The sequence below is a fragment of the Nematostella vectensis genome, chromosome 4 (assembly GCF_932526225.1).
Source record: "Nematostella vectensis chromosome 4, jaNemVect1.1, whole genome shotgun sequence".
Classification (NCBI taxonomy): Eukaryota; Metazoa; Cnidaria; class Anthozoa; order Actiniaria; family Edwardsiidae; genus Nematostella; species Nematostella vectensis.
The window spans coordinates 15,397,022-15,408,808 of record NC_064037.1 but is presented as its reverse complement, the minus strand read 5'-3'; the positions used below and the strand labels follow the sequence as shown (position 1 = coordinate 15,408,808).

The 11,787-nt window shown below is 43.7% G+C and overlaps 2 protein-coding genes across 2 annotated transcripts in view; both read left to right on the top strand.

The window, feature by feature from the left end:
- The first annotated feature begins 3,029 nt into the window (after positions 1 to 3,029).
- On the top strand, positions 3,030 to 10,807 carry LOC5516093. Its single transcript, XM_048726623.1, has 10 exons — positions 3,030 to 3,339; positions 4,347 to 4,571; positions 4,902 to 5,077; positions 5,360 to 5,600; positions 6,185 to 6,737; positions 7,089 to 7,288; positions 7,596 to 7,687; positions 7,842 to 8,003; positions 9,445 to 9,634; positions 10,079 to 10,807. The coding sequence occupies exons 1-10, from the start codon at positions 3,246 to 3,248 to the stop codon at positions 10,258 to 10,260; spliced, it is 2,115 nt and encodes a 704-aa protein (XP_048582580.1). The 5' UTR covers positions 3,030 to 3,245; the 3' UTR covers positions 10,261 to 10,807.
- Positions 10,808 to 11,141: 334 nt separating this feature from the next.
- LOC5516076 overlaps positions 11,142 to 11,787 on the top strand; it is a 68,035-nt gene continuing 67,389 nt past the window's right edge. The window contains 1 exon segment of the mRNA XM_048726622.1: positions 11,142 to 11,662. Within this exon segment, the coding sequence (XP_048582579.1) occupies positions 11,392 to 11,662 (271 nt within the window). The 5' untranslated portion in view covers positions 11,142 to 11,391.

Genomic DNA, 11,787 nt, shown 5'->3' with positions numbered 1-11,787 from the left:
GTTTTAAGTTCATGCGTGTTTAAAGATTGCTTTTCACATCTTTTCTCTGATTTCCAGATTTCGCTGATTCTCGTACTCAAAGATATAAATGGACCTGGGATTTGTCAACACTCGTCAATGGTATCATGGTAGATGAAAGTCTGGGCTAGGCAAGGCAGAACCAGATATTGGGCTGGGTCAGGGGCTCATAAGTAGGGACAATCACCTGTATTATATAAGTGTCACGGCGTTTCCTAGGATCAGGCTTTTTTTAGACGCGCGGATTAGCCAATCAGATGGCAGGCGGGAAAAAATGACTTTGTCTCAAGGAATCCAAAATGGCGGCCGAGAAGGTGGAAAATGACCTTGCTTTTCAAAGTCTTCCTACATCGTCATATGCCTCCTAATTTCTGAGCCCTTTTAGCCACAGAGAAAAAAACATTTTCTTACTAGCATTGGACTATTTATTTCTCCATAAGTGGACTCAAACTTTGTTACGAGGACATTTTTTTCTTGCTCTTGCAAAGCAAAAAATTCGGAAATAAGTGATCATTTGTTTCCATCTCGAAATTCTCTCGCTGAGAGGCCATAATATCATTCATAAGGTGTTTGATACTGCTATTTAACTAACAATAGTGCAATAAGTAACATACGGAAGTTTATGTCGGAGCAAGCGCGGCCGCGGAGCTCCATAGGTATAGAAATTGGTCCTAAACTAGGCGACTCAAAAATTGTGGTCAATGACGTCATGTCACACGCCATCAGCTATCTGTAACCACTCACGTGACCAGCTCATGCGACCAGGCCAGCTAATTCATTGATCGCTCTAAACCAATGAGAGACTAGTTCCAGCAAGAACCGGGGGACTTGAAAAAGACGGGGGATTAAGCCTATTCTGACTTTCGATGTGAAACGAATAACGGAATGCATGATTGCAGAAACGAATTGACAAGAAAAACTGTTTAATTGAGAAAATACAACTGATTTAGCCAGTCAAATGGCCGTATGAAAATGAGAATTCGAAGAATATATCTGTCTAAGGAACTGCTTTGTACTTTTACAAGCTGGGAATATCATCAGCTCGACTTCTTTACCTGTCGCGGTGGTTGACGAAACATAAAATTGTGCAAGGGGAATTCGTGCATCATCAGTCAACAACCCTATGAGTCCCACGAACTTTTACCTTTTAACACTAAAGAAATATTATTCTTCGGGAAAAACGTGTCCCACGTAAATAGGAAATCGCAAAATAAATCCAAATAGATGAACTGCAAAGCGATGAATTATATATTGCTTGGAATTTGAAGCCAGCATTTAAAACTGTTTTCTGCGCTCGCGCTGACGTGTACTGGAATGATGCCATGAGCGCGCGCAGTTGTGAAGTTTTTTTATTGTCTTTTGCGTTTTGTGTAGGATTAGAAATAACTTTATAAATGCCTTCATTGAGTTTTGAAAACTTTCGAGCAGATTTTGTTATTATGTTTCCCTTTTTTATCCTCAAAAGAAATTCTAGTCTAGAAACTCTATTCTTCAGGGGGTCATATAATACCCCTAAACTACACAAAGATTCTCCATATGAAAATATGGTAATAAAGCTGGCTCCGCTTTTAGGCAGTGCCTAAATCTATATATTATTATAAAACCAGCTCTTTAAAACTGTAGTATTTGTATAAGAAAGAATTTAGTTATGATGCGCATAAATATCAACACTGTGTTGATATTTAGTGTATAAAACATGCATATCTGTTATCCTGGCTTGTAATAAGACTTGCCATCATTATAGTAATGGCCCTTGTAAAATCTTTCAAAAAAGTTATTGATGGAAAGATGATGCTGTCACTCAAACAGTTTCAGGCTCTTAAAATATTGTGGATCACTTGGGGAAATGGATTCCTGGTGCTTGGACCCCTTATCAAATATTATAAGATATTTTCTCAGACTGACATAACCTTTTTTTGTATATAGACATGGCATCTATGGATTGTGATCCTTGGTTTCCTTTAGTTTGCTGAATGGTTCTTTATCATTATGCCAATTGTGTGATTATTATGATGATTATTTCATCAGTCCATTCATTTCGTGTCAGAGGTAGCACTCTGGAGTCCATTTTTAGTGTCCTAAGATTTGGAAGTGGTGAAAGCATCTCATATGGCCACGCCTTGGCAAGCCAATAAACCGAAAGGATTTACAACGAAAAAAATATTTAGAGGAAGGATATAGAAGTTAGGAGGCATATTACGATGTAGGAAGACTTTGAAAAGCAAGCGTCGTTTTCCCCCTTCTCGGCCGCCATTTTGGATTCCTTGAGACAAAGTCAAATTTTCCGCCCTTGTCATCTGATTGGCTAATCCGCGCGTCTAAAAATATCCTGATCCTAGGAAACGCCGTGACACCTATATAGTACCAGAATATGGTGAAGTTGATTGCCCCTACTTATTAGCCCCTGGCTGGGTCATTTGCAGTAATTCCAGCCGCATTTCTTTGGTGTTTATATTGGCAACAAATCATAAAAAAAAAAATTTTTTCGCAATTTTTTTGGTTTCTGCTCCCTGGAATATGCCAAAATCGAACAAATCTTTTTGAAATTTCATATTCCTCTCTTCAGATTAAGTTGGAAATCTCTTTTAAACTTTTTTACTTTTTTTCAACCTAAAGGCCTTGGAATCTCGATTTTTTTCCTGAAAGCCTTCTGTAGTGGTAATGCTATACTAGCTAAAAGAAGTGTGTTTTTTTTCCGAAAAATGAGTTTGAGATGAAACTAGCAGACTCAGATTTTGTTAAATGATTTCCGGAGTATTCGATCTTGGGATCCCGCGAAATCCTGCATTGACAATTCGCCCCCTCGCAAATGGCTAGCTGTGTTTTTGTTGTGGTTGTAAACCACGACGTGAAACTCCACCTGCCAGGTGATTAGGGCGAGCCGTTAGCAGGTATCTCGTCCATCACACCTGTCACTAATCAACCAATCACGATGTAGCAGCATGCTAACGTCACCAGCTTAAATTTCTTGTGACTTTCGCTCGAACCAAACAGTCAGAAGACCAAAGGGATACCCCTGCGTTAGATCATGTCTTTTTTCCGAAACCGCGAAACTTCAACCTCGTTTGTTGTGTTTCACAACCGAGGCGAAAATTGCTTTTTAACAATTTTAATTGCGCATGCCTTAAAATTTCCACGAAACGCGAACTTTTTGAGATTTTGCGCGTCTCAATGTTGGAGGGAAGTTTTGCGGGTGAGACTTACACTTCCTCGGAAGTGCTTTGCATATGGTGAGAGGTCGGTGCCATCTTTTCGCTGATTCTGGTCGATCATCTCGGAGGAGAGCGCGTGTTCTTGGAGTTCTCCTTGCTCTGTGTGCAGGTGAGGTGGTAGGCTTGTAGGAATGGTATTGTAAGCAGGAGTTCAACAGCAGCTCAATGCCGAGTTTTCCTGGCTGGATTAATGACTGCATTGTTATGACATGGTTAAGTGGAAACATTCACTTTGCCACCAATCGCGAGTCGACTGTTACATTAACAAAATACGTGGTTTCGTGAAAAACAATATAACATATAATACAATTTCTGGTTTTGCATTTTTTTTAAAGTGTTACATACACTCTAATTTATTTGTTTTCTTTTAAGACAAAAGCTCATTCAAATATGCTAAATTTAATTCAGGCATCTTAGTTGTTTCTTGTTGAGTAATTAAAAGGCATTTCGGTGAAGTGGCCTTTTGTAGTAGCTAGGAATTGGGGCGAGGAGATGTGCGCAGTCATGGGTATATAAGAAATTAATTTAATATTTCACGATCCTTCAACTTCAACAAAAAAGGCCCTTCTTTGGTGTGTTCTCGGAGAGGAAGGGAGGGTAGCTGCGCACGCGCGTTGCACCTAGCTTCGCGCCTATCAATGGTGAAAAGTCTAAAGGTTTGACGATTTTCTTAGAGGAACGCTGTGTTTTCTCTGGCGGTAAAAGTCGTGATGTGTGCGCACGCCCCCTTTGCGCCAACTCCTAGTCTCGCGGCTGGACGAAATGCCATGCATTAGTTATTTCCTGGTAATGAGTTAAGCTAATTTAGCCATCTTGAAATATTGTAAAGATATTACAAAGAAGCTTAGACATATAGAAAATCGTCCAGTAAAAGAATCAGTGTCTTTATGTGGAGTGTACCACGGGCATTAGCCTAGTCCTAATATGTCCTAAATTTCAATCTTAATCGTTATTTGTTTGCATTATTGAACTATTGATATCTGTAAAACTGGGCCAATTTTTAATCTTGGGCCACCTATAGCCCGTGAGCGTATTGGTTTTCTTAAATTTGAAGCCTTTTTTTCTGGCTTCTTAAACTCAAAATTCAATTACCAAATTATTCTTCATTCTACCCAGGGTTGATGTGCTACATCCTATCCGGCGAGGACCGCAATGCTAACAGCGCGGTACAGCGGTTCGCACGGGAGGCGCATGCCCATGACCGAGCTACCCTCAAATTAGAGTTCCCGGATGAGTACCACGCTACCGGCGTGTTATCGCTTCCTTATGGCGACATCAAGGAACCGTTTGAAGTCTGGTACTCAGGCCTCCACGGCATGAGCAGGATCGATTACTATGGAGGTATGGGTCCCAGTTTCTTAACTCTTTGCGTCGGAGAGGGGGGGGGGAGTTGAAGAGGGAGTGCGAGGCCAAGACTCCCAGATTGGTTTGCGGGCTGCTTCTATTGAAACAAATGGAAATACTTATACTATAGGGAAGAAGGAGCAGGCATGTATTTTGCTTTGTAAAATAAACTCATATCTCTCATATCCGATAATTCTAGTGATGCACCCATGACATTTTACCAAGAGAGCATAAGATATCTTATACTTGATTTTACCTATTCGTATGGGCGGGTAATGCCCGTGTTAGCAAGGGCTTATATATTGATTTGTTCGTTATATGTACTAGGTATGGATCGCACATACCAGCGTGGGGACCTCGGGAAGTACGGCTATGCGTGCAAGATCGTGCCGGAATTCTCTGAGCGCACCGGGAGGACTTTTAAGGGCTGTTTACACAGACGAGGAAACAGCAACTTCCAGATCAAAGCGCAAAGCATCATTCCTTCGCCCAAATTCTTTAAGGTAAGGCATACTCTTACTTTAAAGAGTGTCGATCAGTTATTGATAACATTTATCACAGTCTCAAATTGATGTTCCACGACTTAACGTTTTTTATTGAAGATTTCTTAAATAAATAGGTCCCCTCCCCCCTCAGGGTATTCAATAATACTCCCTTAGCAAAGGTTCTTTAGATATCTCGCAAACTATTGTCAAAGCCAGAGTTTGAGTGTAGCCAGCTTTCGGACTGAAAGGCCTTCGTATTCTACCCAAACCGTCTAATCTAGTGTGTGCTGCTTTTTCCAGTTCAAAGGGCATGAGGATTTTCGTGGCAATAACTGCGCCAAGTGGGAACACAGCTTTAACATCTACAACAAAGTCAACACGTACACGCTCTACACGACACCATCACGACCGTACACACCTGTGCGTTACGAGATGATGGGATACGACACTCTTCTCTCGTCCTACTACGACCACTACATCCTGGACTACCACAATTTTTCTGCCTGGAAATACCAGTACAGCGTGTTCGAAATACCAACAGGTAAGCCTCCATGCGGGATGTACCGTAAAAACCCGCGGGACATCCCGCTAGGTAGATAGTAATATAAGCAGAGCTTATTTGAGATACCTGCAGGTAAGCCTACACGCGGGACATCCCGTGAAAACCCGCGGGACATCCTGTAAAACCCCAGGATATCCCGTAAAACCCGTGGGACATTCCACTAGCTTATTCGAGATACCTGCAGGTAAGCCTACACGCGGAATACCCTTTTATAAACCGTAAGACATCCCGTACAACAAGCGGGACATCCCGCTAGGCACATAGTAATATAAGTACAGCGTATTCGAGACACCTACAGGTAATCTTGCAAGCGGGACGTCCCGTAAAAACCCGCTTGGTACATGGTATTATAAGTACTGCGGTTTCGAGATAAAAACAGGTAAGAAGCCTGTCTAAGAAGCCTCCTTCCCCCTCCCCAACCCCCCCCCTCCTCCTTATGTTAGGTGGTCTTCAAGCCGGGATTATAAAAAAATCGTCAAGGATTTGCTGGTGTCTCCACTTTTAAACTTGGTGGAGCATGTAGCAGTCTACAATCTTTAAACTTTGCGCTATTTTGTCCGCAGACATCAAGTGCTTTGAGTTTTCACACGAGAAAAACGTTGGAGCTGTGGGTGAAATCAACCCAATGTTCGAGTTCATGCCACACACCGCTGTTCAGCAGTCACCGCAGACTCTCCCCACACCAACCCACACGACATCGCGGATAGATCCGGAAATAACTTCCGAGGAATCGCTAGAATATCTGCTACAGGAACTTAACAAAATGCCATTCGTATCTTCGGATGACACATCAGTAGAGTCGTCAAATTTGCTGTCCACTAATCAAACATCGGGTGTCGGCATGTCGCCACCAAATAAAAACAATTCCAAAACAAGCAAGATGAACGACTGGCTACAATTTCGACCTCAAACGAGTCCACGTACGACTCGACCCAGGACTCGCTCTACCACCTCATCCCAAGCTCTTCTGGACGGCACTAGTTACCAGTCCGCGCTCCGTCATTATGAGGACATCGTCAGTCACCTATTCAACACGTTCAAAGCGAGTTACAGGAAGAGGTACCCTTCTGCGCATGAGCACGAGCGGAGAAAGGACATCTATAGACACAACATGAGGTAAAAATGCCGTCATAATTGAAACGAGCGTGAGAGGTCATGTCACCCAAAAACGAGACGTCATACGAGTAATGCATGGGCCTATAGCACCAATTTTTCTCCCACCGTTTCACACACGAAAGAAAACACTTTTGAGAGGCTTTTGAGAGAGGTAGTGTTCGGGTTTAATTTCATAATGATATTTACAGCGCCAGCGACGAGAAAAAACACGTAATATCCTAAAGAATAATTTCCAGAATGAATCGTAGAGATCAAGAAAATGTCGCGCCTATAAGCCTTGTCGCCAGACAGTCCCTAACGAAATGTCATCTAGAAAAACCTTTGTAACGTTATACTTCGCGTGTGTGACAGGTTCATTAAGTCACGCAATCGTCAGCATCTGGGCTACAGCCTGAAGCCAAACCACATGGCCGACATGACAGACGCCGAGGTCAACAGGATGAAGGGTCTTCTGCACGAGGAGCCCCCCCTGATCGGCGACTCACCCTTCAGCATTCCAGATAAGGACCGGGGGGTGCCACTTCCCCCTCACGTAGACTGGAGGAAAGCAGGTATGCAAGACTCTAATTGGAGGAAGGAAGGGGGAAGCCTGAAGTGTGCGTGAGGGGAGGGGGAGGTTCCCTAGCCAAGGCATCTAGACTGGACAATACGTGGGAGGTAGGCAGGGGTGGTTCCAGACCTTAGCACCCTGTTTACTTGAACAGGTCAAAATGATTAGAGCTAGTACGCTAAGTATATGAGCTGCTCATTCACGCGACAGCGTTTTTGTTGTCGTAAATATGTCAGAATTTTTCCTAGATCCGTTCTTGGGGGAAGGCTGTATGATAGCGTGGCATTAAGTGTATTGTTTTACCGCAGGCGCCGTCAATTCTGTCAAAAGTCAAGGAATCTGTGGTTCGTGTTACGCGTTCGCTGTTGCAGGGGCGCTCGAGGGCGCGCACTTCATCAAGGTATAGTGTACATATTTTCTGCATGCGCCTTATCCCAAATAAGAAATAACCCAATTCTTGGAAACAAAACGAAGGGGGTGGGGGGGTGTGGGGTCGCGATCACCCTGCGCACCCCCCTGTGGACGCGCCTGTGACGTGCCGTGTTTTCTTACAGACGGGACTAAAGCTGGACTTATCCGAGCAGCAGATTGTCGACTGCACTTGGGGGTTCGGTAATCGCGGATGTAAGGGCGGGTATCCCTACCGCGCGATGCAGTGGATTCTCAAACATGGAGGACTGGCCACAGAGGAGAGCTACGGGCGATACTTAGCACAGGTAGGGCGGGCGTATAGCAGATGTATACGATGTATATATTAGCCATTGGGGCGATACTTAGCACAGGTAGGGCGGCATGTAAAGCAGATGTATGCGATGTATATATTAGCCATTGGGGCGATACTTAGCACAGGTAGGGCGGCATGTAAAGCAGATGTATGCGATGTATATATTAGCCATTGGGGTGATACTTAGCACAGGTAGGGCGGCATGTAAAGCAGATGTATGCGATGTATATATTAGCCATTGGGGCGATACTTAGCACAGGTAGGGCGCGCGTATAGCAGATGTATACGATGTATATATTAGCCATTGGGGCGATAACACAGGTAGGGCGCGCGTATAGCAGATGTATGCGATGTATATATTAGCCATTGGGGCGATACTTAGCACAGGTAGGGCGGCGCGTATAGCAGATGTATACGATGTATATATTAGCCATTGGGGCGATAACACAGGTAGGGCGCGCGTATAGCAGATGTATGCGATGTATATATTAGCCATTGGGGCGATACTTAGCACAGGTAGGGCGCGCGTATAGCAGATGTATACGATGTATATATTAGCCATTGGGGCGATACTTAGCACAGGTAGGGCGACACGTATAGCAGATGTATGCGATGTATATATTAGCCATTGGGGCGATACTTAGCACAGGTAGGGCGCGCGTATAGCAGATGTATGCGATGTATATATTAGCCATTGGGGCTATAACACAGGTAGGGCGCGCGTATAGCAGATGTATACGATGTATATATTAGCCATTGGGGCGATACTTAGCACAGGTAGGGCGCGCGTATAGCAGATGTATGCGATGTATATATTAGCCATTGGGGCGATACTTAGCACAGGTAGGGCGCGCGTATAGCAGATGTATACGATGTATATATTAGCCATTGGGGCGATACTTAGCACAGGTAGGGCGCGCGTATAGCAGATGTATGCGATGTATATATTAGCCATTGGGGCGATACTTAGCACAGGTAGGGCGCGCGTATAGCAGATGTATACGATGTATATATATTAGCCATTGGGGCGATACTTAGCACAGGTAGGGCGCGCGTATAGCAGATGTATACGATGTATATATTAGCCATTAGGGGTTTAACACAGGTAGGAAAGTACATATAGCAGAGTTATACGGTGTATAATCAGCGACCTTTTGGATTGTTATCAAGCATAACAGTGGGGAGAGGGGGGGTGAAACAATTTGCCCAGGGTTTGTTATGCGCAAGCATTATCAGGGGGATAAGACGAATTAAGACGCATTTGTCCCGCGAATTTATAAAGTAGTCTTGATTATTCAGTTGTATTAGTAAGTTTTTGTTTTCTCGGTTAAATTTTATTTAGCGCTTTAAAATATCTACACATAGTTTTAGGCCTTTTATAAATAAATAATACGTTATTATTATCAAATACGTAGCTTATTGTCGCATTGCAGGAGGGGTATTGTCACTTCAAGAACACGTCAATAGGCGCGAGACTGGACAAGTACATGAGCATCAGGAAGGGGAACACGAGTCAATTGAAGCTCGCTGTCGCGTTTTACGGCCCTGTCAGCATTCTCGTCAATACTCAGCCTAAAACCTTCAAGTTCTATGGCTCGGGAATATACTACGACACACAGTGTAGTACGTATCCCATGACAGTAAAGCGAATCGACTCCAGTGAAAACTGAAAAGTCTTGATCTACTTTCATCAGTCTCAGTCATGCTAATACTCTACAAAGCAACTAACCCGTTTCCTCCACTGTACAATTATCCCTCTCCCCCTTAAATTAGAGGTATCCAACCCTTCACGTTTCCAGGGTGCGCGCGCACCCCCCCCCCCCCCTCGGCGTTCAATTAGTGGGTCTCTTCAAAAACTTGGCTTTTTCCATATGATACCTATGACTGCGCAACCTTTTAAGCCAATCCTGGGTACGCACCTGGTTCCAGCCATCAACAATTCGCTACAACACCTGTTCTATCCGCCACAAGCAACAAACTCTTCCTTCATATCCTTCATTGTAATTGCTGTTTTAATTTCTTCTCCTCGCTATATGTTTGCTGACCCTGACTCGTCTGACTCCACAGCGCATGCGTTAGACCATGCCGCACTAGCTGTCGGGTACGGCGAGGAAAAAGGCGTGTCGTACTGGATCGTCAAGAATTCGTGGTCGGCTATGTGGGGAGAAGAGGGCTATATTAAAATAGCTATGAAAGACGATAACTGCGGCGTGGCTCAGAAAGCCGTGGTCGTAGACGTCAAAACGTGATTGACAGTAACCGTGGTAACATCATAGCCATGGAAGACGATATCTGCGGCGTCGTACAGAAAGGCGTGGTCGTAGACGTCAAAACGTGATTGACAGTTATCGTGGTAACATTATAGCCATGAAAGACGATAACTACGGCGTGGCTAAGAAAGCCGTGGTCGTAGACGTCAAAACATGAGGGACAGTTACCGTGGTAACATGAAGCCGTGAAAGACGATAACTACGGCGTGACTCAGAAAGCCGTGGTCGTAGACGTCAAAACGTGATTGACAGTTACCGTAACCATTAACAACAACCTCTGGATTACAGGACTGTGGCGATATCAAAATGAATAGGTTGCCATAGTGACGTATATGAATGACAAAAACCACGTCTTTATTGGCACCAGCACATGGCTGGCAGCTACAGTCATTTGCGTGGCAATACCTTATGGCTTCAAAGAATCGAGCCACAAACGCCTGTACATGTACATAATCATTGTAAATAATCCACCTTATGCAAATATATTTTACTTTGTATTTACAAATAAAAAACTCCGACTCGCGTACAATTTCTGCGCAATGTATTGTGGGAATAAAGAGCATCCGCACGCTAACCGTGCGCCAAGTATATCTGATGTCGGGAGAAATTTCTGACATAATTATAGGGTTTACATTTTGTAAAATATTGTTACTAACCATCACTGTGTACTGCCTGATTTCTTATCTTAGAATATTATTTCTTATCGCGCACCCAAAGTCCACACGTGCGCACACCAACGTAATTTTCGAAGGCTTTTATTCTGTGGATATTGTGTGACAAAAACTACCGTGACATGTAACGCAATGTCCAAGATGCGGGTGCGAGCATTCCATATAAGGTCAATGTTGACAATGGATTCATGGAGTCACTGACTCGTTCTTACCTCCTGACGTAATACAAGCAAAGAGTCATACATCAACACGACTTAGTTGTATTCAAAATGAAGAATGTAAATCTGGTTGGCGTGCTACTGACTACGTGAAAATGACATGAGTGGATCAACCGCGTGATGAACCACACCCTTCTATCACTGCTAACTACTCTGATCTTCTCCCTCCGATTACACCTGCTGTAGTGCTCCTTGTTGCACCAAAAAGCCGTAAACACACCATGGGTTCCTGGGTGCTATTTGTGTGCTGTTTTCTCCTCATTGTTGCCTCCCTGGGAACCTACCTACTCACGCAGCAAGACGATTTCGAGGAATTTATCGCGGAGAAGTCGCGGCGAGAGCTCAAGATCGGTGATAATTTGAACAGTCTGCGCTTTCCTGACGAGTACCACGCGACGGGTGTCTTAAGGCTTCCCACCAGTGAAGTGAATGAACCGTTTGAGATTTGGTTCAGTAGACCGCATAATCAAAGTCGTATTGATTACTATGGAGGTATGTCCCCAATTTTTATATTTCCTATTTAATAATTTGGTTAAAATTCTGGGAAAAGACTGATGGAAAGTACCGGTGATCATTTCTTTTTTTATAAAGGTTGTTTGTGTTACATGAACTGTCTA

Coding starts and splice junctions, on each gene's coding strand:
- LOC5516093 (XM_048726623.1), top strand. CDS start 3,246: ATGGTGAGAGGTCGGTGCCATCTTTTCGCTGATTCTGGTCGATCATCT. Junction 5,078..5,359: donor CTTCGCCCAAATTCTTTAAG/GTAAGGCATACT, acceptor TGCTTTTTCCAG/TTCAAAGGGCATGAGGATTT. Junction 7,289..7,595: donor CGTAGACTGGAGGAAAGCAG/GTATGCAAGACT, acceptor GTTTTACCGCAG/GCGCCGTCAATTCTGTCAAA.